Source organism: Lissotriton vulgaris, chromosome 1_1, assembly GCF_964263255.1.
Source record: "Lissotriton vulgaris chromosome 1_1, aLisVul1.2, whole genome shotgun sequence".
Lineage (NCBI taxonomy): Eukaryota > Metazoa > Chordata > Amphibia > Caudata > Salamandridae > Lissotriton > Lissotriton vulgaris.
Window position 1 is genome coordinate 1988709681 of NC_141685.1, and position 26901 is coordinate 1988736581.

The 26901-nt window shown below is 47.6% G+C and overlaps 1 protein-coding gene across 1 annotated transcript in view; it reads left to right on the plus strand.

Annotated features, from left to right (window-relative positions):
* The window catches only part of SEMA3C (semaphorin 3C), a 598500-nt gene extending 571799 nt beyond the window's left edge, over positions 1 to 26701 (plus strand). The window contains exons 17-18 of the mRNA XM_086919828.1: positions 487 to 617; positions 26093 to 26701. Of these exons, the coding sequence (XP_086775954.1) occupies positions 487 to 617; positions 26093 to 26503 (542 nt within the window). The 3' untranslated portion in view covers positions 26504 to 26701. The remainder of the gene's footprint in view (positions 1 to 486; positions 618 to 26092) is intronic.
* Positions 26702 to 26901: the final 200 nt, after the last annotated feature.

Sequence of the window (26901 nt, forward strand, 5' to 3'; positions counted from 1 at the left end):
ATGCCAGACCTTTTTTTCCCACAAAAGTGTCTTCATATTTTTCTCTGAACACTCTTCTGGGCATCTGATAGTCACCTTTGTCTGACAGTTTTTAGTGTGCAGCCGCATTCAATTATAATAAATTGTTGCAGGTTATTGATTATATAAATACGAATTTGCAAAGTAGTTCCCACGTTGTCTCTGCAAACGAATACTTTTTGTGTAACAAGACTAAATCTCAAGTCGTTTCCTCTTTTGTGTGTTGCACCTTAGTATGAACATAACCTTGCCAGAGTGGCGCTTTGTTCAATAACAAAGGGGCCGCTGTTTTCAGAACTGGTACCTGCCTGGGCCGCGAGCCGAGCTGGAGATTAGTGCTCAGGCGCGCGCTCACTCGCTATTGTAAACCAACTCCGTATCTGCTGCGAGTTCAGACATCACTGGCTTCTGGTAACAATGACACATAACTTCTGTACTTTATTGAACACAGCTTCCTTATTTTTCCAGCGTACAGAAACACAGAGGAGAGCTCCCAGTTTGGGGTGAAAAATAACACCACCTTCCTGGAATGCAGCGCCAAGTCCCCGCAGGCGACCGTCAAGTGGCTGCTGCAGAAGGACAAAGATCGGCGGAAAGAGGTAACAGCAGTGAATTTTGAAGGTTTTATACTTTAAACCATGGCGTTTTACTGTAAGAAAGGGCGAGGTGGTTCGAGTTACTGCGCTGCAGCACCGTAAACCAAATCTAGACGACTTTTATATTCAGCTTTTCAGTTTGACTTTTTATTGGGGTCAATAGTATGAAAGGATTGTATTGAATAACCACTGAATAATCTTTGAGAGCAGATGTGTACAAACGCTAGACAGACAACCGCGTAGGATGCGACGTAGGAGCATGGAGGCTGCTTGGAAGCGTGCAGTGCCATTGAGCACAGCCCTTTCATCTTTATGCCAAATCCCCCCCCCCCCCCCCCCACCCCCCCTCATGAGGGTGCTCAAGTATGAATTTAACTCGACTTGTGTATTCCAGCCTGCGGTTTGATGCACAGTCCCAGCTTTTAGACCTCCCTCTCCAAAATAATGATGACAGATTGCAATGTTGGATTCTGCTTGAGATCTGAACCGGCCACTTCCTGTGTCTTCGCCTCATCCCCATCCGTCCCACCTGCCCAGAGCAGTCGGCCTCACCCCTGATTCATGATGCACAGCCACGCCTCTCCGGTTAATTCAGGGACAGGGCAAGAGCCGGTTCCCCTTCTTTCAGCTGATTGAAAACATCTGCAGACCCGATGCGTCCTGATTAACATGGCGAGGCCACGCTGAGATCACATGTGCTGGACGCAGCTAATGAAGACATTCGGAGTTTGTTTTGTCCGTGTTTTTTGTTGTTCATGTGTGTGTACTTGGACATTCCTAAGACTTCATTTGATGAACAGCATCTGGTCCATGATGTGTTGCTCATTTGGTAGAATATCCAGGTTTAGGTACATTCAAAAGTTTAAGAAAAAACTTAAGGCTGGAACTTGAGATGAAAGCGCAACTTCACAAAGCACGACACTGCAATGGGTCACGGACAGGAACATGTCTGCGGTCCAAACTCGAATGAGTGATGTGAAAAGTTGGAGGGGAAACATACTTTGAAGCGCGCACTTTTCAGGATGTGCATCTGTTTTCTGCCAAGTACTTCCAGTTCAAGTCCACCGGAAAACTTGGCATGAAAAAGTTGCATTTGGAAAGCAGATCGAAAGGAGTACTGTCCCTACAGAGCCACTGATTACTAGCTACTAATGTATATAGATCGACGTGCTCCATCATCACACCAGTATTTACAGAAACACGTTCTTGTGGTCACTTAGTTTGATGGATATTTGCATCCACCATAAAATGGCATTGGCTCAGTTCTGTTAGACTTGTGTAGTGTCCTGCGGAACACGTTCTAGTGGCTGGCAGGAAGCTGTACTCCCAGCCACTCCCCTGAGGGCTGGATACACTTGCACCCCCCCACTCATCCATCACGGGCGTCACGAGTGTCGTGGCCCTGGCCAATAAAAGGGCCCGGGTGCACGATGCTCGTGACCAGTTATCGCAATATACTACTTTTGTCTGCGTCCGTTCTTTTTCATTATGTGGACCTGAGGCCCTACACCACATTGGCGACGAGGCGGGTAGCTTACCCCAAGTGCCTGCTGCTCTGCTTCATCATCCTCTGTTGTGCCATTCTTGGCCACCGGCGCCTGCGGAGAGGAATGAGCACCTTGTGCCACCCGACTGCCTCCCCCACCCCTATGCTCCGAAGGATCGGCGTAGCCCGCTGGGAGGCTCACACAGGTATGTTTGCCAGCACGTCAGAGGAGGCTGCACCAAGAGGGAAGGAGGAGGTCACCCGGTGCTCGACCCAGAACCTCAGATGCCCACTTACTACCGCCGATGCAGCCTGTACCAGCCAGCCTGACTGACACACAAGGAGGCACCACGGCTAGCGCCGCGCAGGAGGCAGCCATGCTTGTGGACCCTCGAAGCACCCGCGGGCTACACTGCCAGCCGCTCCTACACTGGGAGACGATCAATCAATCAATCAATCAATCATATCATTTGTAAAGCGCACTACACACCCGTGAGGGTCTCAAGGCGCTGGGGTGGGGAATACTGCTACTGCTTGAAAAGCCAGGTCTTGAGGAGTTTTCTGAAGGTCAGCAGGTTTTGGGTCTGCCGTAGGTGGATGGGGAGGATGTTCCAGGTCTTTGCCGCGAGGTGGGAGAACGATCTGCCACCTGAGGTCGCTCTTCGGCAGCGGGGGACTGTAGCGAGGTCGGCGGAGCTGAGCTGGCGGGTGGGGGTGTAGAAGCTCAGTTGTCTGTTGAGGTACGTTGGTCCGGTGTTGTGGAGTGCCTTGTGTGCGTGGGTGAGGAGCTTGAAGGTTATCCTCTTGTTGAACGGGAGCCAGTGCAGGTCTCGCAGGTTGGGTGTGATGTGGCTGTGGCGAGGGATGTCGAGGATCAACCGTGCAGAGGCGTTCTGGATGCGTTGGAGCCGTCTCATGAGTTTGGCCAAGGCTCCTGCGTAGAGGGCGTTTCCATAGTCCAACCTACTGAATTGAATTGAATTGAATTGAAAGAGTATTTGTATAGCGCCATACTACCCGGAGGCCTCGTAGCGCTTCAGAACCAAGAGTGACAGTTCAATGAAGACATTAGTTGAAGAGATGTGTCTTCAGGTGTTTGCGGAAGGCAGTGAGGTTGTGTATCTCTCTTAAAGATTGGGGAAGAGCGTTCCACGATTTTGCTGCTAGATGTGAGAAGGAGCGGCGTCCCCATCTTACTTTCTTTATCTTTCTAGTGGAAGCTAGAAATTGGTTACTAGATCGGAGCGACCTAGATGGAAGATAGAGTGGTATTAATGGGTGGAGGATATTAGGGCCTGTTTTCCAGATGACTTTATGAGCTATGCGCAATGTTTTAAATTGAATTCTGGCGTTCATTGGGAGCCAGTGTAATTGGTGAAGAGCTTGTTTGGCCGATTGTCTCCTAGGGACTTGGAGGAGAAGTCTGGCTGCACTGTTTTGTACCACTTGTAATTTGTTAATAGTGGACAGAGGAGCTCCCAGGTATAGAGAGTTCCCATAATCCAGCCGGGACAGAATTAAGGCCTGAATCATGATTCTTCGTGCTGCAAAAGGGAGAAGGGGGAGAATTTTTCGCATCATCCTTAACAGGATGTAGCATGTTGATGATAGTATTGTGGCTTGGTGATTAAAGGTCAATTTATCATCAAGCCACATTCCCAGACTCTTTATATGTGGTTTGGGTAGTGGGGCTGGTCCCAAACATGTGGGCCATAAGGGCATGATGGAGGTAGGGGGGGCATTGCCCAACAACATGATTTCAGTTTCCGTTAAGACGGAGGCAGGAGTCCTCCATCCATCCGGCTACCGCTTCAAGGCAGGGTGTCAGCTTATCAGACGAACCCATATCTTGGCCCAATGATACCACCAGTTGGGTATTGTCTGCGTAGCTGACGATCTTAATGCCGAAGGGATGTACCACAGCTGCTAACGGCTTCATGTAAATATTAAATAATGTTGGGCTCAATGCCGAACCCTGGGGAACTCCACATTCTAACCGCTGAACAGATGAGACTGTATCTCCCTCAAAGACTTGGAAATGGCGATCACTGAGGAAGGAGGTGATCCAGTTTAGTGCAGCGCCCGACACCCCGCTCATTCTGAGATTGTTAATTAAGATGGAATGTTTAACAGTGTCGAACGCTGCACTGAGGTCCAACAAGATGATAGCTGCCCTTCCTCCTTCGTCTACCAATTTCCTTGCCTCTTCCGTTACTAGCAGCAGTGCAGTCTCCGTATCATGGTTAGCTCGAAATCCTGTCTGGGTATCATCCAACAGGCTGCTTGATTCGAGATGATTGGTGAGAATGTTGTTTACATATTTCTCAACCAATTTACTAAGCCAAGGCAGGAGAGAAATTGGCTGATAATTGGATAGAATGGAAGGATCCAGACTAGGCTTTTTAATCAATGCTTTCACCATTGCGCACTTCCATAATAAAGGGACTATACCGGTCGAAAGGGAGAGATTTAATATGTCCATTATGGTAGTTTGAACAGATTTAATTATTGTTTTTAGCTGATTGGGCGGTGCAGCATCTGTCGGAGATCCTGAGACTACTTTGCCAATGATAGTATTGAGTGTCTCTGGCGTCAGAGGGTCCAGATGGTCTAAGATAGGCACTCCGATTAAGTTGATATGATGTTGATTATCTGTATCAATTTGGGTAAGGGGAAAGGTGTTATATATAGTTTCTATTTTTTCTCTAAAGAATGCTGCGAGATTGTTACAGCGTTCCAAGGCTCCTTCTTTAATGGGGGGTATTTGGGTCGGATTAATCAGGGTTTTCGCTATTCGAAAGATCTCTTTTAGAGAGTTTGCTGCAGTGGCTATTTTTTCCTCGTAAAATTTGGCCTGTGTTTCTTTTATCTCCTTTTTGTAGCTCCTAATAGCTTGTCTGTATATGTCTTTTGTGTCTTTCGATGGAGAAGCTCTCCATATTCTTTCAAGTCTACGGCATGTTTGTTTTTGCGATCTTAGTTGAGGACTATACCAAGGTGCGGTGCTTTTCCTGTCACATTTCTGTTTAGTAACTTTCGGGAGAATGGAGTCTAATGTATTTTGGATCCAGATATTAAAGTTGGTGTTCACTTCTTCAATGTTAGTTCCTATTACAGGTTGAGTGGCTTTTAAAGAGGTTTGCCATTTATCCAAAGGTAGCTTACCCCACTTTCGATCGCGTATTACATTGAGAGGAGGTGCTTCTTGCGTATTTTTAGTGGCCCAGAACAGAGGAATTAAGAAATGGTCAGTCCAGGGTAGAGGGATAGGATCTCCCGAGGTAAGGTTTTGCAGGTTACTGAATACAGGGTCCAGTAGGTGGCCTTTCTCGTGAGTAGGCAGTGGGCATTTTAGATTCAAGCCTAAGGCCTGAAGGCCAGATAGAAGGTTATTGGTGGTGGACAGAGAGACATCATCTAGATGAATATTAAAGTCTCCTAAAGTGGTAAAATTGGCCATGGTTATCACTTGTTCAGAGGCTATATCAATCAATTTTGGAATAAAGTCCTTGAGCGTATCTGGGGGGCGATATATCAGAGTGCCGGATAGACAGTCTGTAGGGGATAGCTCTAGGGAGAAGAGAAGGTTTTCTCCTTCTATAAAGATTGATGGCAAGAGGCGACAGCTATACTTATCCTTAAAAATAATGGCTAGCCCTCCACCTCTGCCTGTGCTACGGTCTAGTCTACAGATATTGTACCCTGAAGGCAGGGCGCGAACAATATCTGGTTCATTTCCTGTTTGGATCCAAGTTTCGGTCAGGAATATGGCATCCAATTCCAGTTCTTCTATTAGGAGTCCTATTTCTATGCAATGTTTTGGCAAGGATCTACAATTTTGAAGTACTAGATTATAAGGTGTGGTGGAAGTATGGTCTCTGTCTGGATGATCGTGCATTTTAAAATGCCTATGACAATGTTGGCATAATAAAGGAGACTTGGCAGGATCCAATGTATGTTGACAATTCATCAGCTCAGTAGGTCTAAGACAATATAAAGTAGTGTTGTCATATCTCCTAGGGTTTTTGTCTAAAGGGCTTGGGGTAATGGCCCCTTGCCCCGTTCGGCCGCGGACGGGCGCAGACGGGCAGGACTCTGGCACGACTCCGGCACAGGTCCGGCGCGTCCGCTGACCGCGTCCGCTGCGCGGAGGCATGACCGTTTCCTTTTATCTTCAGCTGGAGCGCGTCACCGCGCTCGCCCACACCCAATATGGCCGCTGATTTGGGATTGGCTGCCCGAGACCAGCTCTCAGCGTCGGTACTCAACTGAGAGTGGCCTGGTGACGAGGGGAGGGGGAGAGAGATCTCTACGAGGTCTCCACACAGTGTCCTGAATAAAAACTGCTTGTAATCAAGCCGAAACACACAGGTTCAATAAACACGGTGTAAGTTTTTAAAATGGCAAGTATCACAAATATCGCGAAATCACTATTAAAATAAAGGGAAAGAGAGACCTCCCGGCTGTTGCCTCAAGAGGGTGAAAAGCGCACTTTTTAGTCAAGCGAACGCGCCCTAATGAGTCCTTTTATCTTCAGCTGGAGCGCGTCACCGCGCTCCAGCTGCAGACAAGGGCCTGGGTGACTGTTCTTCTCGTTTCTTGTGGGGATCCACTTGTAGATCCTACGGAGCATGCAGAGGGTGTTGAAGCAGGAGGAGGAGACGGCGTAGACCTGTTTAGTCATGGAGAGGGTGGAGTCGAGGATGACCCCTAGGTTGCGTGCGTGGTCGGTGGGTGTTGGAGTTGTTCTCAGTGCGGTCGGCCACCAGGAGTCGTCCCAGGCCGAAGGGTTGGATCCGGGGATGAGGACCTCCGTCTTGTCCGAGTTCAGCTTCAGTCGGCTGTTCCTCATCCATTCAGCAACGGCCTTCATTCCTTCGTGAAGGTTGGTTTTGGCGGTGTGGGGGTCCTTGGTGAGGGAGAGTATCAGCTGGGTGGAGCAATAAGCCTGGTCCCTGCACCGGTACCAGCCAGGCAATAGACACTCACCTCGGCGCCCCAGTAACGTGAGGGTAGAAGGTAACACAGCGCCGCGGCCTGGTGGGACGAGAGAGCTCCTCATCACGGCTTCCCTGCGGCTGCATGCATGAAGCTACTATGGCGCACCTGACAGTGGCTCAATGCCTTGCAGCCCAGGGAGAGTAAGGGATTTGGGCCCAGCTGTACCGGCCCAGTCAGAACCCCGGCAAGAGTCTGCTTTCCCTGCACATACCCCCCAGATACCTGCCACACCAGAAGCGCTGCTCCAGCAAACACTTCTGACGTACAGCGCACACAGCCTGAAGTGTCCTGTTACCTGTCTCCACAATGCAGCGGCATGTGAAAGACTGACCCGCCCACGTGAGGAGCGCCTGCATCGTCTACCAGTCAAAGACAGCACCGTACCGAGGCCTGCAAATTCCAGAAAAAACTGCCGGGCCCGGTACACTGAGGTGCTGCACTGCCACCTAGCGGCCACCATTTGTACTGCAGCCGCCCCAGGCAAGCAACAGCCTGCAGTGCAAAATCATGGCAAGAAGGTCCAGGCCCATGCATCCACAAAGCTGCTGAAACCAGTGGACCCCAGGCCTAGGAACAAGGCCGAGCGGTGTGAATTCCTCAGACCCTCACACTAGCATAGGGTGCAACCCTCTTCACCCTAACACCAAGCGAACCGCACAGTGCTCCCAGCTCCCACACTGTAGCCACAGACGGTCCCTGCAAGAACCCCGTTACACTGGCTACCAGCCAACACAATTGGGCACAACCTCAGTGAAGAAGGAAGCAGGCATCCAGGTGGCACTACCAATCACTGAAAGGGAGAACCAGACAGGGGAGAGCATTCTGCGAAGACCAACATTGCACACAGCCCCGCACTGGCATCATTATCCCAGCGTGGGCTCACAATGGCAGCAAGCCGACCAGGCACCAGGACAGATAGGCAGCCGTGCCCCACCACGACCGGCGGCCACCCTGCAAAGTAGGCCGGAGGAGAGACTCCCCACTACCCTGCCGGAAGTGGCAGGATCAGCAAGAAGAAATTGCCATGGGATTTTGGCAGGAGAATCCACCCTGACGCATCTGAAGAGTGGTCCAGCACACTGACTGCTCACCGCGACCGATGTCAGCAGACCAGTGTCAAAGGTGGCTGCACTGCATCCTACAGACAACAGTACTAGAGCACAGCACAACATCCAGCTAACCAGCTAGCAACAGCAGTCACCAGACCCCAGAGAGCACACCACCATTAGGAGAGAGACTGCTTGCTCATGCCCAGTCACTGAGACAGACTGCACAAGGCACAGTAAGATGTGCCCTAAGAAGGGAGTGCTCAGAGAGTGTCCGTCTGCACCCTTCAAGCGAAAGCAACAAAGACACCCAAAAGCCCCAAGCATTCCAAGACACAGACCGGCCGTTCGAAACAGATGGCAACGTCTCAAGGAGTCTAACCCCATCAACAGCACAAGAAGACACTGGTGCAGAGTACTCACCACACGTGGCTGCCCAACGCCACCGCCAGAGCAGAGATTGCATCAATTGCTCCTCCCGGTGTACAAACATCACAGCAAACGACACCCCAGGCACACCACATGCCAGAAGAAAGTACCCCAGAAAAAGACGGAGCGCGCTACATCAGATGCGCGCAGAAGGCAGGGCCAGTGAACCTGACGCACAGGTGAGCGCCCAGGTGACAGAGACATCTCCACAAAGAAACACTGCTGAACGCAGGTAGGAGAGCATCCACGTTTCCACCACCCCTACGAAGCACCACAGTGGGCCAAAGGCAACACAGAGTGTCCCCCCTCGCACCACCTCAGGGCGGAGTCGGCAGTGACCCACGACAGGCAAGAGCGGAGTGACACACTCCATGTGGCAGGCCGCCTCAGTGGCAGGCGCTCCCACACCCGAAGACACATGCCCGGATGTCACATCGCCCAGCAAGCAAGGAGCCCATCACACCAATTGTCCAATCCGAACAAGCATGCTGAAAAGAAGGCAGAAGCTGGCGCTGCCTCAAGGTCCAAGCACAACACCCTTGAAGAAATAAGAGAGTGACAGCCCTATCACCCTGAAAACCGGATGAACACAGGTGGGCTGAACAGACCAACAAAGGGAGAAGACCGAGGACTCACACAGCAAGCCAAGAGCACACCCTGACACGCCGGACATCCACCAAGGTGGACCAACGTCCGTGGATACAGCCTCATGGGAGAACCGAACAAGAGCCGCAGCAAGCGCAAACTAAGTCTCATCCCAACACTTCCCCAGGTGAGCGTCAATCGGCGTCACTGGATACAACCTCATGAGAGAACTGAATATAAGCCGCAGTAAGCGCAAACTGCGTCTCATCCCAATGCTTCCCCAGACCACCGTCATCCCCAGAGTGTCAGCAGTCTAAGTCAAATGGCATCCCTGCTCCTGACTGCAGATGCCATGGGCACTGAAACTCAACCTCAGCAAGGCGAGGCACATGGCTGCCAAGTCTCTCCTGACATCCAACTCTCCCAGCAAGTCACCACCACATGTCATCCTGAGTCACCACATGGCTGGCAACCCCCATCACGCCAGCCATCAGCACATGCATCAAACACCACTTCCGGGAGTATCGATAGACTGGAGTCCCACACTCTTGCCACACCAGCCGAGACCAGAGGCTACCTATGAACCGGGCATACCCCTGAACCGTAGCAGCGAGAGCAAGTATCGGCCAAGACACCTCCACCCTAGATGGTTGTGCATGCGACTAAGTAACAGCTCCTCAGTGGTCCTGCAGCTGCCTTGAGTTGGCACACAAGCGGCCCCAGCGTAGTCCTCCTGCAGTCCCGCAGCAACCCCGACATCGGGTCCCCCCAGGTGGGAGAGTGAAAAGAGACTTTGCCCCACCGACAGGTCATCGGTTGCAGCCAAAAGGTTCCACAGGGACAATTGATCAGGCAACACCTCCAAGAACCATCACCATGAACTCCATCCATGCTCATGATGCCTCCCATTGAAAGAACTGTTAGAATTCACCACGGACCATCACCCACGTCAACAAAGGGGAAGCCATGCAAGACTGCAAGACATGTCATCACAAGTGAACTGACGGTATGCAGCGGACGTCTTCAAGCCAGCGGTCGTGTCCTGAACCCTTCAAGTTAAACTATGATTGCCAGCTGAGAAGGTCCTGCTGCAAGCAGAGCCATCAGCCCACATCTGACGTCTTCTTGCACCTGTCTCAGAAGACTGATGGACCCTGAGGTATTTAGTTAGTCGTTTGTTTTGTCTCCACAGGTTGGACTAACGTTTTGGTTGTTCTTCAATAAAGTTGAGGAGGAATGTAGTGTCCTGCGGGACACGTTCTAGTGTCTGACCGGAAGCTGTACTCTCAGCCACTCCCCTGAGGGCTGGACACACTTGCACCCCCACACGCATCCATCACGGGTGTCACTAGTGACGTGGCCCCGGCCAATAAAAGGGCCCGGGTGCACCTGCTCGTGGCCAGTTATCGCAATATACTACTTGTGTCTGTGTACATCCTTTCTCATCACATAGGCCTGAGGCCCAACACCACAGACTTGAAGCTGCCATTCCCTGTTTAGACATGAAGGAACCACTCAGCCAGATCCACCGATAGAATCCCTTGACATGGAAGTCGATCCCCCATGGAGCTGCTGGATCATAGTGGCGGTCACCCTGCACTTAGTAGTATGGGGTGGTCACCTGCTTGACGTTTGTGTCCCTACGCATGACTGCAATGTGAGACATGGCAGTCCCAGACCCTGAAACAACACATTGGCCTCAATGTGCAGGAAAAAAAACAATTCCTGCTCCTTGGGGAAGTTTTTATTTTATAATACTGCGAGAACAAAGTCCCACTTTGGAAGGTTGTTCTTGCAGGACAACCTACTTATGCTAAGAAACACATCACACATAGTGACCGCTCAGCCAACGATGGATTCCTTCAATAGGGCAGCTATAGCAAAAGCTGCACTTAAGGCATATACAGGCACATGCATCAGTGTTGGCTTTTGCGATTTCTTAATTGCGATTTTTAAGGAATTGCAATTAAAAAATCACAAAAGCCTATGCATGAAGAATTCGCAAAAAAATGTGCGATTTCTTAAAATTCCTTAATTGCGACCCGCAAATTGCGAATCGCAATTAAGGAATACCTCCCCATTCATTCCTATGGGCCTAGAGGCCCATAGGAATGAATGGGAAGACATTCTTAATTTGGGATTAGCAATTAGCGAATCGCACATTGAAAATGCGATTTCAAGGGTGCAGGGGTGTCCAAAGTCCTGTTGCCCCCCTGAATCAATCTGTGCACTTATGTTGTGCACACACATGCCCTTAAGGCATGTGTGTGCACAACATGAAACTTTGAAAAATGCACAAAAGTGCAATTTTCAAAGTTTTCGCAAATTTCCATGAGGTTCAACCTCATGGTAATTTGCTCCCCCTAATTGCGAAATCGTAATTTTTTTAAGTTTCATGCATTGTATTTAAGGAATCGCAAAATGCGATTCCTTAAATGCAATCGCAATTTGAGAATTTGCAAATATTTGCGAATTCTCAAATTGCGAGGGCCTTTACCATTCATCCATTCCAAAAGCAGATTTTGCGATCGTAAACGGCCGATTTTTTTGATTCGCACAATTTGCGATCGCAAAATCCTTTGATGCATGTGCCTGATAGATCCCCATGTGACAGGCAGGAATCTCTAAATATGTCAGACAGCCCCCTTTCAAGTGAATAGTGTCAAAGCCACCATTGACCTGGTGGGCTGACAGGTCACCTGCCCTTTTCTAAATGACTCCCTTGTCATCTGTCTGAAATCATAGCAGGTCTCAGTTCTAAACATGTAGGTTTGGCAACTTCAGGAAACACTGGCTCCGATCAATGGAAGATGTAGATGACTAAACTGGGTAATCTATTTGTCACCAAAGAGCACTTGCTTTGAAAAGTAGGCATTTTGGCCACAGGATGGCAAAGTGACAAAGCTAAACTATACATCGGCATATTTGACAATAAAGAAGTGAGCAATAGTTACTACCACAGTATTAGCATGAGCACACTTACCAACGAAAATGTAAAAGCATGAAGAGTCACACAGAGGGCTTGCAGTATTACAAATGAGGAAAGGAGATCTGTGGAGAAGTGTGGCTCACTGGTTAGAGCAGGCAGACCCTGAAGCAGAGGTCAGACCCGGGACCAGGGTTCAATTCCGACGCGGCAGGGTCTTGAGCTCAAATGTCCACGGACTCGATAATTCTCGCTTTGGTGCCTGACCTAATCATGGGTTCATACTCTGCAACTCTGGGCATTAACCTTGCTTAATCTCCACAACGGCCCCCCGCGGCGGGATGCCTGGCTTTCACCTTGGGGATGCCCGTTAGGGACTATCTCACAGGGAAAAGCCAGGACGGGTTCCCAAGGCAAGTGCTGAGATGCCTCCGGGTAGTCGAGCGCTATATAAGAACATACAAAAAAAAAAAAAATCTGTAGGAGTGAGCAAGGGTGCAAAACTAAAAATCAAATAACAACACACCAGCAGCAAAGCAGACCCTAATGGAATATAATTGAGATCAGTACACTATAATAGCCCACTCACATGTGCACTATCATATCAACAGTCTAACCCCATACTTCATCACTCCCAGAATAGAAATAGACCCTAGAACACTAGAAAGATTGCGATTATGCAGATTGAAAAATACAAGAAACACCTGTATATATTGATTGCTGGCTTCATCATTTATATATCACAAACGGTGGTCCATGTACTCAGCATCTGAATCTTATGGTGAGAATTGAAACCTGGCTCACCCCGCTGACCAGGACTGCCAGCATAGATTCTAGTTCATATAGATCAGCTTTGTGACTGTCTTCTGCATACTAGAATCTTTCCTACAAAAAACAGCACATGTGCAGCCATGAGCACTGAACTGACACCTCTGTTTGTAGACTGACACTGTGCGACTAGCTGCCTGCTGATAGTGAGAAGAGAAACGTTTAGCGTTTCTGAACCACCTATTTTAGAGTTTTAGAACTGCATCTTGCTGTGTAAATCATATTACCATGTACACATAAGACGGTGTATGTTACCATGTACACGTAAGGTGGTGTATGTAACAATTCCATATACCACACAAAATGGGCAAGGCAGGACAGGAGGCTTTAATTACAAAAGTAGCTTTCCAATTTACACCCCTAAAGAAATAAAATACCGTCAGTTTTGGATAGGTAACATGTTAACTACACCAAGGTTGGGAACATACCTTTCCTTTTTGGGAAAACCTGTATGATAATAAAATACCAACACAATTTCAACACAAAACAGTACGGCATTACATAACACCCATGAACTTGTCACTGAGCTTTGCACGACACACTGTCGTATCTTTAGGATTATCTATCAGACTAATATATACGGAATTAACAAATTACTATAATTCAGATGTACACATAACTTGTCACAAAAATAACGGTCACAAACTGCCACCAGTTTTTTTGCATCCAGGAAATAAAGTTTGCAAACTGACCTAGTTACTAGGAGGTGTTTTGTATGGTTCTAAACATCGTGGGAGGCAAATTGACCTCATGAATTTTAATGTGGTAGGTCACAAGCTGTGATCACCAGGATTGGATGCCATCAAACAGATGGTGACGTAAAGAAATTGGGGGTGCATTTAAAAGTCAAGCTAGTTTTTGGGGAGAGTTTGCAGTGGTGCCATGTGCTACTGCTTATTCTCCAACAATACTTTATTTTATTTACAAAGGGGAAGGGTGCCAAGAGGGCGCCTTAGCTCTTGGGAATGTGCTGACACCTCCTACTTGGTCTTGGTAACATTTTAACTTTTTGTTATTGGACTACAAAACATTGATGCATAGCATACCGTTTCGGTATTTGGAAGGGATGCCTATTTAGAGATACCGAATCTTTATGTATTCGCTATTCTATTTTAAACATTTCAAAAGTATTTCTGACAGCTAAAACAAGATTACTACATCTACAAAATCATTTTTACAGTCGCCAATATCCAATTGAAGCATTTGTGACATTAAAAATGTTTAACACACCTGGCTCTTACTATTGTTTACAAAAATACTGTGCCACTGTTTGTAAACCTTATACTATTAACTCTAAAATAGTATAGTCTTGGACCATACTTCTAACATCCTAAAAAAATTACACAATGGTCCGAAGGAGAGAGGAGAAGTAAATTAGCAAATTAGTAACTAGTATCTTTCAACATCACTGAAGGCTGTCAGAAGTGCCATTTCAATGGCTCAGTGAGATCACTGGTCTAGGTAAACAATGCCTAGGAAAGAAATAGAAACAGCTAGCCTTGGGAGGCATCTCATGTTCAATGCGACATTTAGAAAGGCCTGATGTCTAGTCTATTCCAGAGTTTGATAAGATAGTTATGCTCCAAACCTGTGCTGCTGGATTGATGAGAAAAGCAGGAGTCTAAACTCCGGACTAACATCATGGAGAAACGGCCCGACCACCCAATCAAAACAAAATTTGGAAATTTATAATCTCGTGGATAGTCACTAATATTGATGCATGTGGACGTTTTTAATAGAATCTAAAGATAGATCCACGCTTTCACAGTGAGTAATTTAAATGTACCTAAACATAAAAATTGCCAAAGTCACTACCCGATATAAGGGTTGGGTTCAGCAGAGGTTAGAAGAGGAAGACAAAAGTACTCCGTTAATGAAGTATGGGACAATAAGAAGCAGTGTAGCTGGTGAATAGAACATTTGTTTCAAAGGCAAAGAAGGCAGGCATATTCATAGAAACTTTCCAGGAACATCATTTTCACAAAAAGTGGTTTCTACTTTAGGGGAAGTTTTTTTCAAAATAAGCTGACATCAGCCATGCTTGTGGTATAGGGAGGCCTGCTAAGCAGTGATACGTCTTCTAGGTGAAAGTGCAAAGACGGGCTTGAATTTGTGAATACAACCACTATGCACCAGAAAGCAGTATCTACAAAGTGGAGAAGTAAATGCACGGTTACGTATACATTTGAATAGTTAACGTATGTTAACAGATAAGCTGGTGAAAATGAAACGTTAGATTTTGCTAGAGGTACATGTCTTAGTATTAGCTGAGCATGCAATATAATGTTTGAAGCCAATGAAAGGACTACATATAGTGACTGTTTATGGAAGAAACTCGTGCCAAAGCCACAAGGCAGCCTTCAGCTGTTCTAGGATGAGTGAGAAAAAAGGCAAGAGAAACCCAAGACGAGGTTCTGGAATCTAGGAATTAGTCAAAGTAGGAACACTTATTCCAATATGCATTTTTTGCTGCTGTGTAATCTCAGCTTCTATTACTCACAACCTTATCATCTTAGGTTGCCCCTTGAAAATACAACAATGTGTATAGAAATGTACACATTTTGAAATATCATTCTCAGTAAAATAAGAAATATTTTGGTGTTAAATGGAGTATTTTTCTTTTTTAAATTTGGAACATCAATCAAGATTTTTGTAAATTGTTGTGAAGGGAAGTTCCTTGCACGGTGAAAGACGTGCACCACAGCCATAAGTGCCAAACCATACCGATATCACGATCCCTACGGCAGATTTTTGTTTTCATAGGCAAACACAGATCATCCGTGTACACCATGACATAGGCCTGTCTCACGGATTGTGGCATTGCTGGTCTGAGAGGTATGCCCATAGTGGGGAAAGGGTACTGCCTTTAATAGGAGATAAGCAGCATGAACATAGTGTTAGCAGCTGTGTAGTGATTAGTAGGAGTGAATAGGTTCTTTTTACCTGTGTCACTGGATTGAGGGCTACATGCTCATTTATTTAAAGTTACACTGTGGTGTGCTGAGCTCACCCTTAGCATACATTGGTTTGGTGTGTAGTAGTGCACGGTGCATGTGTGGTGTACATGTGCTGGAAGTATGCATGTCTGTGAATAGTACAAAACAGGGCTAATGTAGTACTGTGAAGTGCATCTATGTTATATGCATGTGTGCTTGTGAGTGGAAAAATACAGGGCTAATGCAGTACTGTGCAATGGGTGTATATTATATGCATGTGGAGGGTGCATGTGTGCCTGTGAGTGGTACAATCCATGAAGGATGTAGTGTTATGCAGTTCTTGTATGGTAAATACATGTGCTGGCTGTATTTGTGCCTGTGAATGGTACAGTACATGGCCTACTCTGGGTTCCATTTTGGGAGACCCAGTACAGCATAGTTAAACATGAGGAGGTAGAGGAATCCCCGAAGACAGATGTGTGTGTTGCTGCATTCCTATAAGCTGGGTGCAGTAGCATAACAATAGCCCCTGCAGCCCTTGCAGTGCAGGTGGCCCTAAAGCTCAACAAGCCGCTCTCTGGCACTGTGCATGGTATGCAATCCCCTGGCATAAGAGCTTCTGACTGGGTCCAGAGCATGGGAGGCCCCCTCCATGTATTTTGCAGGGGGCCCCTCAAGTTTCATTATGCCACTGGCTGGTTGAGACACACTGGAGAAGAGAGATCCACACTCCCTAGGCACCATTCAAAGGAGGGTGCTCTTTGATTTAGAGTGAGATCACAAAGAAGTTGTCTGGGCACATCCTATGAAGAAGATGGGGCTGATAAGAGAATCAAAAGTAACCTTTTGATACACATTTCACTGAGGCTGACATTCACTTGAAAACTCTAGCCACTCCTGTGGATGTGTTGTGGGGCTATCAGCTTTGGAGTCGCCCCTGGTGTGACAGACTTCTTTTTGGAGGAAGAGAGGATGCAGGAGTGGGCACTTCAAAAGTAAGCAGACCCCTAACATAAATGTCAAAGACACCCACTCTGAACACAATTGGTATCTGTTAATGTACTATAAGAAGGTGGGCTTGAGACTTGAACAATTGGCAACTACACATAGCAACTCGGGCTGTGAGAGGAGGAGCAACTCTGCAAGACTTCTGTCTGTGACTAGGACTAGGGGCCAACACCTGCTATTCTCCCAGCTGGGTGAAGGGTCATCAAACAGGGCTTCCCAGATCACCTGCCCTGGAGCACCAGTGCCTGCCTGCATACCAAGATCACTGTGCCCTGTCAGGAAGATGAGAGGGTTGGAAGGAGTGAGGTCCAGTGGGGAATACTGTTGAGTGGACTCCCTTAGTGATGTTTGAGGAGATTGATGCTGCACCGATCTAGTCATTGCCTGCATGCAGAAAAAAGTTTCAGACCCTCATATGCCAAAGGAGCGCCACCTTAAAGAGAGCTGTGAGGGGCCACCATGAAGTGGGCTTTGATCATCGATGTTCCGAATAGGTCATCACCCATGTGCAGTGAATGACTGGCGTCCGGGTATGCCAGGAGGGATCCGTGGATAGATTGTCAGGCAGACTGGGCTATAGCCCTTGTGCAGTGATGAGCAGGTGATTACACAGAGGAAAAATAAAATAATTATTTTTCCATAAAAGTAAGTATTTGGATGGAGAATAATTTATTGCTGCTGCATGTATGTTGAGTTGTGAGCCTGGGGTTATCTCCTGTATCTACCCCTCCCCCGAGGGAACCCTGGACTGCTTGCACCACTGTATTACTGACAGTCAAATGCTGAAGCGGTACTTGGCCCGGTTGCTCAGAATCCATATCAGACCAGGCCTCAGGACATCAGGAGTAAAAGGCCTAAGTCCCACAGTTGGGCCCAGCAACCCCCACTTGCCCCGTCACCCTCCAAATGGTGGTCTGACATATATTAGTTAATACAGACAGAGAGACTGATACACATGTTCTTCCCATCTTAGCCTCATTCCAATCTCTAAGGATACATGGGTAGATGCATCAATGTTTTCATTTGCGATTCCTTATTTGCGAAAAATAAGGAATCGCAAAAGAGGAATCGCAAATGGCAATGCATCATTAATTTCGCAATTTTATTTTGATTCGGTAAAAATCGCAATTTTTACCGAATCGCAATAAAATTGCGAGTTCCAAATTGCGACTTCGCAATTCCCATTGATTCCTATGGGCCAAAAGGCCCATAGGAATCAATGGGAATTGCGAATTCGCAATTTGGAACTCGCAAAATGTTAATGCATTCCATGGGTGCAGGGGGGGTCCGAAGGAACCCCCCCTGCACCCCTGAAATGTATTTTAAATTGCATGTTACACACACACATGTCCTAAGGACATGTGTGTCTGTAACATGACCGTGTTTTAAAATGCATGTTTGGGCATTTTGACACATTTTTGCAAATTACCACGAGGTTCTACCTCGTGGTAATTTGCACCCCCTAATTACGAAATCGCAATTTTAAAAATAATCATGCATTGCTTTTAAGGAATCACAAATTTGCGATTCCTTAAAAGCAATCGCATTTTTGGAATTCGCTAAAAATAGCGATTTTCCAAAAATGCTTGATGCATCCCAGACACCTATTTAGGAATCGCAAACGGCCGAATTTTGCGATTCGCACCGTTTGCACTTCCTAAATAGGTTGATGCATCTAGGCAACAGTCATTGTAATATGGAATCTCAGATTCTTCAAACAACTATTATTAAAGTCTTATCCATGAGTTCTGCATTCTAACAACTGCAGGGAATATCAAGCATTACCTGCTCGTTAGTCTTCCTCGCCACATGACTAACAAAGTAAGCTTCAGCTCCACACCAGAACCCTCCAAAGCAAAAGTCAGCCTCCCATGCCTCCCATCCCTTCCCAATATGGCCGACCCATTACACCCCTGACCTCTATAAGAGGCGGGCCGGCCCAACCCATCAGCCTGTTTATTTTGTTCTGCGCAAGATTACACTCCAGATGCGCGTTCGGGTAAGTGGTTCCTGCTGTAGTGGGCACATGGGTCCCTGGTTGATGGTCCTGCTCTAGCGGACCTGTGGGATCTAGGACCCTCCCCTCTTCCTTCCCCCAGTATCCGACAGGGCCGGTTAGGAGTCTCACTAGGGGGCGAGGTGCCTTAGGGGGCCGCTTTTCTGGTCCGGCATGCTTGGGGCGGGGCCGTGCTCGTTCGGCTTCAGCGCTACCGTTTCACTCCCAGCGACGTTGGGAGCCGCAGTCTCTACCATTACTCGGGCCGATCGATGTGCGGCTGGTTTTGTGTCCTTTGGGGTGTCCCTGATCTTTTTTTGCTCATGATAGTGTTGGGATTTGGTCCGTTGGCCGCACCTTGTTTTGTTTGCTTGATGAGGGTAGCTTTCTTTGCTGTATATTTTTTTTTGTCGGGTGTCTTGCACTCACGCATGCGCTCTACGCAGCGGGTCTGTTTCCCTGGTTTCAGACTAGCACAGTGTCTGTGTAAGTATTCTGTTGGGGGCTCTTGCTTCTACTTCGTTCACTTTTCCCACTTGCGCGGTTTCGCTGATATGTTTTTGAGACGTGGTTTCCCAGTGCTGTAGTAATGGTTCTATGGATTCTGGGTGTGTGTGTCAGGCGTGCATCCTCAATCATATGTGTCCAACTTGGCGGTCCAATAAGTATGTAGATGCTGTTCCACTGCAATCACTAATCTGCAAACAAAATCTACGGCACCAAAATAAGGGCCGTCCATTAGCGAATAAGATAGCTAAAAAGGCAGCTCATGTTTGCAAACTGAAGCTGGTGTGCACTTGCGGAGACCCACTCAGTCAGTATTTTGCTAGGTATGGAAATTGACAAGGAATTGTGCTTGCTGCAGGCAATGCTTTTTTAATATCGGGGAAATCGACATTAAAAGCTCATTAGACCATACAGTAGGCCCACAAACAGACAGAAATCGGACCCTTCTCTGACTTGTCAGACCAGCCCTTTGGGCGCTGCCTTTTGCCCTTGTTTGCCAGTCTGATCCTGTGCATAACTGAGGTTCAAATTCGGGCTTTTTCTTCAGAAAGTGACCCTCTTCAGATAAAATACTGGCTTGATCTTTAAAAGCCATATTTTCAGCGCCTGCATTCGTGAAACGCCATGCTGAATAGACCCTTCAAGATCAGTGCGCTGTGGCACTGTGGTCAGTCTTGCACCACTGGTGGCGCCGGCTCTCCCAGGCCGTGGGTTCGTGTTCTGCCAGTGATCCACATTACGGCTTTGTGTTCGTGAATTCTTCCAGTTTTTTATCTGCTGGTCGTATTTTAAGATTCTTCTTGGGTGGCCATTGAGTTGCAGGTTCTGGTGGCTCAGTGGAGTATGGCAGCGTCTGAAAGGGCCTGTGTTCGTCCTTATGGTTTCTTATCCCGGTGGGTCTACTCGGCTTTTCATCTGCCTGAGGTCGATAAGATGAGTTCCTTTGAGTTGGGTAACTATGAACATCTGTTATTTTGCGCCTGTTTATTTTGATGGTATTTTTCGTCCTGATGGGAGCAGATTTTTCAGGTCTTTGGCGTAACAGGTGCTTTAGCTCATTGGTAAGTCATGTGCTTGTGTGGGAGAAGGTTCTCAATGGGCGGGGGTTCACCTCCTGCTATTGCTGTCACAGTGTCCTGTGGTGGCAATGTTTTCAAACACTGCTTTGATACGTTTGCACGGGCTGTTGGCTTCTGCATTTCTGATGGGGGGGGGCTGCTATTGGCGCCTGTACTTTTCCATGGCTGCTTCTGTGTGCACGCTGATGGACTGGGATGTTGCCTTCTTTCCTAGTCTGTTTCTTTCACTTTTTCTGAGTCCCTATTGGGGCTTGGGACACTGCGGAGGCACAGTGTGATTTCTTTCTGCCCTCCTCGTCTTCTGCTCATGTTGTCGCAGGTGTGTGGCTCTCCACTGTGCAGCTTGTTTTTGGCCTCCGTGGCCCCATGGCAGGGGGGTCCCCTTCATCCTGGTGGATGCTTCCGTCTGACGGTGTTGCCGAGTATGTTTTTCGGCATTTAGTGGGTCTGTTTCTGGAGCCTCGGTTGCAGTGGCTTCTTGCGTGCTCCCTCTGTGTTAGTTCCCTGTATCTGTTTGTGCAACCCTGGGCTCATTTTTCATGCGGGTCGCTTGTTGTGCCTTCTCCTATTTATAGGTCACTGTGGCCTCAGCGTTGAGATTCCTTTTCCTCTGGTTCTCCTGTGGGGTCCGTTGTGGCCTCGTCTTTTTCTAGTGTCCCCCTCTTGATATTGTGGGGGATTCTGGTTGTGTTCGGGGGTCGTTCGCCCATTGTTGGCTGGGTTGCACTCTGATGATCTGGTGAGGTTTTTGGGTGTCTCCTTACTTCCTCTCTGTGGCGCCCTCTCGGATCTCTTTGTCATCGGATGTGTGGCTTGCTACAACATGTGTTGGGGTGCTTTGCATTGACTTTGGGCGTCGCCTCCTACTTCCCGTGCGTGGGCTGCCAGGGCGCTGTGGCCTTACTGCCCTGTATGCTTCTGTTCTCGTTTACTCTGAGTGTGCACGCCTTGATGGGTGCCTGCCTGGGTCTCCCTGGTGCGGTGGGCTCTCTCTCCTGTGGGGCCCATGTCTTGTGTGTTTTTTTTTGGCTCCCAGTCTTCGGATTCTTCCTTATTGGGCCAGTGGCCTTTCTGTTCTGGGTCCCCCTTCCCGGATGGTGGCAGTCTTTGCCGTTCTTTGGGGCGTGCATGGGTTCCCGTCGGTGCTGAGTCGCTTGATCTGCCTTCTGTCGACCGTTCCTTGGCTTTTCTGGATTTTGCATCGCCCCTGCGGTGGCTTCTTGTTGCTCTCCTGGTCGGTTTCTACCCTGCTTTGTGCTCCGGGGGGTTTGGGGGGTTCGCTCCTCTTGTCTTTGTTGCACGTTTGTGCTGTCCTTGCTCTACCACCCTGGCTGTACATGGTCTCGTCTGATCTTAGCCGTTCCTCCGGGTCGAGCCTCTTTTGTGCCTGAATGGGTGTGGTCCATGTTGGTTGGGCCTGGCCAGGGCGTTTGTCCTGTAGGTGGTGCTCGCCAGGGTGCTTCTCCGTTCGTGTCTACTGCTGCGTTCAGTGGACTTTGGAGCTGTTGCTCAGGGGTCCGTGGTGTGCCTCTATGGACGCGGGTTGTGTCCGGTCCCTGCTTTCTGGTTTACCGTTGTTGATTTTTGTTTCCAGCGGTGCTTTTGGGTGTCCGGGTGTGCTGGGATTCCTAGTTTTCCTCTCCTAGGCGGGACCTTGCTCCTCCGGTGTGGATTTTGCCTCTCGCTTCGGCGGCTCGCTTCCTTCTTGTGGAACGTTCCTGGGATGGTTTGCTTGGACCCTGTGCTGGGCGGTCTCGCTCCTCCGTGCTGCGTCCCCCCTCTTTGCTGGGCGCTATGTGCTTTCTCCTGCTTGGGGGGCCTCTGGTGGCCGTTCGCTTCTTTCGGGGGGCCTTGGCCTTCGTCCTGGTCTCTTCGGGTTCCGTGGGAGACCTTGTGGGTTTCCGTTTTTACCTGTTGGCCGTTGGGTTCCCTTGGTGGCCGGGTTTCGTCTGTGTAGTTTCCGGCGCCTTCCTGAGTCTCTTTTGCCTTTTGACTGCCTGGATTCTCCCCTTGGTGTCGCTATCCCTTCCAGGGGTCCCTTGTGCTACTGTGGTCCATGTCCCACCTGTTTCTCTCCTTCCTGGTGGGGTTGTGGTGACCTTTGTTGGTTTGTTCGGTTGGCGTGAGTTACTTTTTGCACTCCTATCCGTTCTTGCGGCTCCTGTCTGTCTGTTTGGTGGCGTCTGGTTCCGCTGCCCCGTTCCCCGTTCTGGTGGTCTCGCAGTTGGTGGTCCCCCGTGGGGTGTTGCTGTGTTTCTATCGGACTGCGTCTCCTTTCTGCTGTGGCTTTTTTGTTGGGTCACTATGGTGGGGATGCCCTCTGTTCCTCAGTTCCTCTGGGCTTCTGCTCCCCTTCCGTTTTGGGCTGTCCGTTGGGGTGTCTTGTTGTGTTTGGACCGACTTACCCCTTTCTGTTCTTGTGCCTGTTGGCGGTTGCTTTTGGCTCAGTGCGGTCTGGTCCGGGGCCTTCTCTGTTCTTCTTTGGCCTTTGGCTTGGGCAGATTGTTCTGGCTACACTTCGTGTCTCTGGGGTCCGGTTTTTCTTCCCTCCCGGTGTCTTTTTGTCCCGGGCTGGTTCTTCCTTCTCATGGTGGACTCTCTTGGGTGGTCCTTCCACTCGTCTGGTCTGTTGGGTTTGCCCTCTTTCGTGGGCGTCCGGTGGATCCTTGTGTGTTTCCATGAAGCCGCTTGGCTTTGGTATGTGCTCACTTAGTTAGTCATGTGGCGAGGAAGACTAATGAGGAGGTAATGCCATGGGTACTTACCGGTAATCTTCATTACTCCGAGTATAGTATTCCTCGCCACATGAGTTCCCATCCCTCCCGCCCTGTCTGGCTATCGGCTTCATGTTTTTGCTTGGTAGTTTAAGGCTGATGGGTTGGGCCGGCCCACCTCTTATAGAGGTCAGGGGTGTAATGGGTCGGCCATATTGGCAAGGGATGGGAGGCAGGGGAGGCTGACTTTTGCTTTGGAGGGTTCCGGTGTGGAGCTGAAGCTCACTTTGTTAGTCATGTGGTGAGGAAGACTATACTCGGATTAATGAAGATTACCGGTAAGTAACCGGGGCATGTACCTAACTACTGCAATTAACTCTCAGTAAGTTTCTGACTTCTTCTGCAGGGACGGCATGGAACTGACTTACTTAATGCATGCTATGCTGGCTAACATGTAGGGCAGCAACAAAGACCCTCCACTTCTTCCAACTACCAGAGGTTGGGCACAGGTTAATTTAGGTTGTGTATCTGACTTACCCTGACTAGGATTGTGGCTCCTGCTGAAGGACCTTGGTTTTTTTCAAATTTCTAATTATTATAAAAGATGCAGAGTTTTCACAAACAAAGGGTAAATTCAGAAAGCCACCCTAGACTTGAAGTATTCATTTATAGAACACAGATTTTAGCAGGAGGGGCAAGGTCTGCTCAACTATATTGTTTGAGTATGATTTTATATGATATGAACATCAAAGAAAGCAGGAGAGTTCTTTAGAGGCTAGACAAATTGTATTGGATTAATTTCTGGTTTGGAGTACTTTCCGGATTTAAGTCAGGGTTTTTTTTTGTTTTGTAATAATGTCATTTTTGTCTGATCAAAAAGGTGCTTTTGAAATCATTGACACCGATTTCCACTACCTCCTCTTTTTGAGTAGATGTCACTCAGTGAATACTGCATGATGATTGGCCAATTCCACCTGGCCCAACTCTTACCAGCAAGTACTCACTGAAGGCTTCTAGAATTTCAGTGCAACTTTAAACCTTTCAGTTGCTTTCTATTTTGAAATGCTGCAATTCAAGACTTTCTTCTGACTATCAGCGTGGTCAACACACTATACTTGCTTACTTTGCAATACCGCTCCTAAAACAAGCACTAACAGCCTGATTCATGAACGGGCCGTTTTGCGAGGCTCAAATAGTGAATCATAAGGAATCGCTATTTGAGACTCGCAAAACGGTATTCATGTAGGAATCGCAATATTCAATTGCGATTCCCACTGATTCCTTATTTGCGATTAGCTAATTGCTAATCGCAAATAAGGAATAACTCCCCATGCATTCCTATGGGCCAAAAAGCCCATAGGAATGCATGGGGAGTCATTCCTCATTTGCGATTAGCAATTAGCTAATCGCAAATGAGATTGCGAGTACAAGGGTGCCAGGGGTGTCCAAAGGACACCCTGTAGCACCCCTGCAATGGAAATTAACACAGGTGTTGCACACACACATGTCCAAAGGACATGTGTGTGTGTAACATGCAACTCAGAAAAATGCATTTAAATGCATTTTTCTGAGTTTTCGCAATTTACCACGAGGTTTGACCTCGTGGTAAATTGCAGGCCGAAATTGCGATTTCGCAATTGGAAAATGGATGATGAATTACATTTAAGGAATCTCAAATAGAGATTCCTTAAATGTAATTTCTCGCAAATATGCGAATTAGCAAATAGCGATTTTTGCATTTGGGATGTTGAATCCCAAATGCAAAAATCGCACTTGCAAAGGGCCAGATTCTCAGAATCTGGCCCTTTGCGAGCCGATTTAGGCTTCATGAATTAGGCTGTAATACTCAACAGATTAACTAGCCAACGTTCCCAACTCACACTACCAGAATTCAAAAAGAACTGCTACAGCTTAATTCTCAGAAACACTTCATTCAGACCTGATACATTGACTTACATCGTTGCTAGCAATTACAGATTTGGGCTCAGATTTACTAAGAATGAAGGCAGCGCAACACAGCAAGACAACTTGCTGTGCTGTGTCAAAAGGAAAGAGCTGGAATGTGCCATAAGCAGTAACATATGGTGCATTCCTGCTCTCTCTCTGCATTGGCACACTTGTGGCTACCAAGCACCAAGGCAGGCACCCTTGCGCCATGGTGCAAGGGTGTCTGAGTTTGAGTTACAGGTAGGATTGTTTTGGTGCAGAAAACAATCCTCAGAGGCATTAGCCTCTTTCAGCAGCACACTTGGAAAGATGAAATAACGAGGAGAAATAAAGATGTGTCTCCTCTTTATGATTCAACTTGGAAGACGTAGCATTTTGATGCATTCCCAAATCTACTAGTCTTAATAAATCTGGCAATGTGCCAAACTCCATGGGTTGATGCACGGAAACATCCAGACTCCTCCCACGAAATGCTTTCCCAAAACAAAGTAACGCTAGGCAGTGACTTGCACTGCCTTGAGCTATTCCAGATTTACTAAGCCATGCAGAGCCATGCAAGGTGTGGTACTACACAGTTGTTTGTCTAAAATACTCAATGTAAACGATGCCATATTAATCAACTTCCGTTTGTTGTAGTTATTTATGTTATGTACCAGTCAAGACCAGAAATGATTTGTGATGTGAGTGACCCAGATATATTGAATGTTTTTAATTTTGAATTCACTCCCCAGTGCAAATAGGTGCAATTTATACTACTATTAGAATAATGTTCCTTCTGTTTCAGTGCAGCCATACGATATGCAGTTCTCAGGTCAATGTTTAAGGACTGAAAAATAAGGCCATCAATAAATAGTAGTTGACATGGTTTTATATAAAATGTTGGCAGGCTGCGTAGAGATTGTTAGTTGAATTGCAGCTGTTTTGCTACACTGTGGTGCTGTTGTCGATCACCATTTCACCAATAATTATTTGTCTTATGTTGTTCTTTAGGTAAAGCTGAATGAACGAATAATAGCAACTGACCAAGGCCTCCTGATCCGCTCTGTCCAGGATGCTGACCAAGGACTATACCACTGCATTGCCACAGAGAACAGTTTCAAGCAAACTCTAGCAAAGATCAACTTGAAAGTGCTGAACCCGGAACTGGTGGCCTACATGACTGACAAGTCGCACTTGTCCTGGGCCAGCTCGCTTAGTGGGCTGCAATTCCACCTAAAGGATGTGATTGGAGGTTTCAGCCACTCTGAAATGCAGCTGATCAATCAGTACTGCAAAGAAAGCAGACAGCGGACTCGTCCTGAATCAGACACCCAGAGATCTAAAGTGGACTATGGCAAACTGAAGGCTCTTATCAACAGCAGAAAGAGTAGAAACAGAAGGAATCAGTTTGCTGGATCGTAAATTTTGATTTTGTGCATCAGAACCATTTGGTGCACTTGCACAGACATTTACTTTGTCCTCTGACAAAAGACTTTCCTAATCTTAAAGTAAAGCAAATCTGAGACATCATCAGTCTCATAGTTGCATGTATTTGTAAAAATAACCACTGATTAGGTGTTAGTTCATACAGCCCTTCTCATAAATGGTTCATCAAATCTATATACCAATGTCTCCAAGGGTTTTCATCAAATGGAATATCAGTGACTCCATGCTCAGGCCTAGGATCAAGGCTGACCCTATGGATAGGATCAAGGCTGACCCTATGGACAGGTAGATTTTGGACTGCCTGCCCTGGCTAATTGCGTGGAGTTATTGATGTACTATTCAATGTATAAGTTATACAACATTTAGAAATGTGT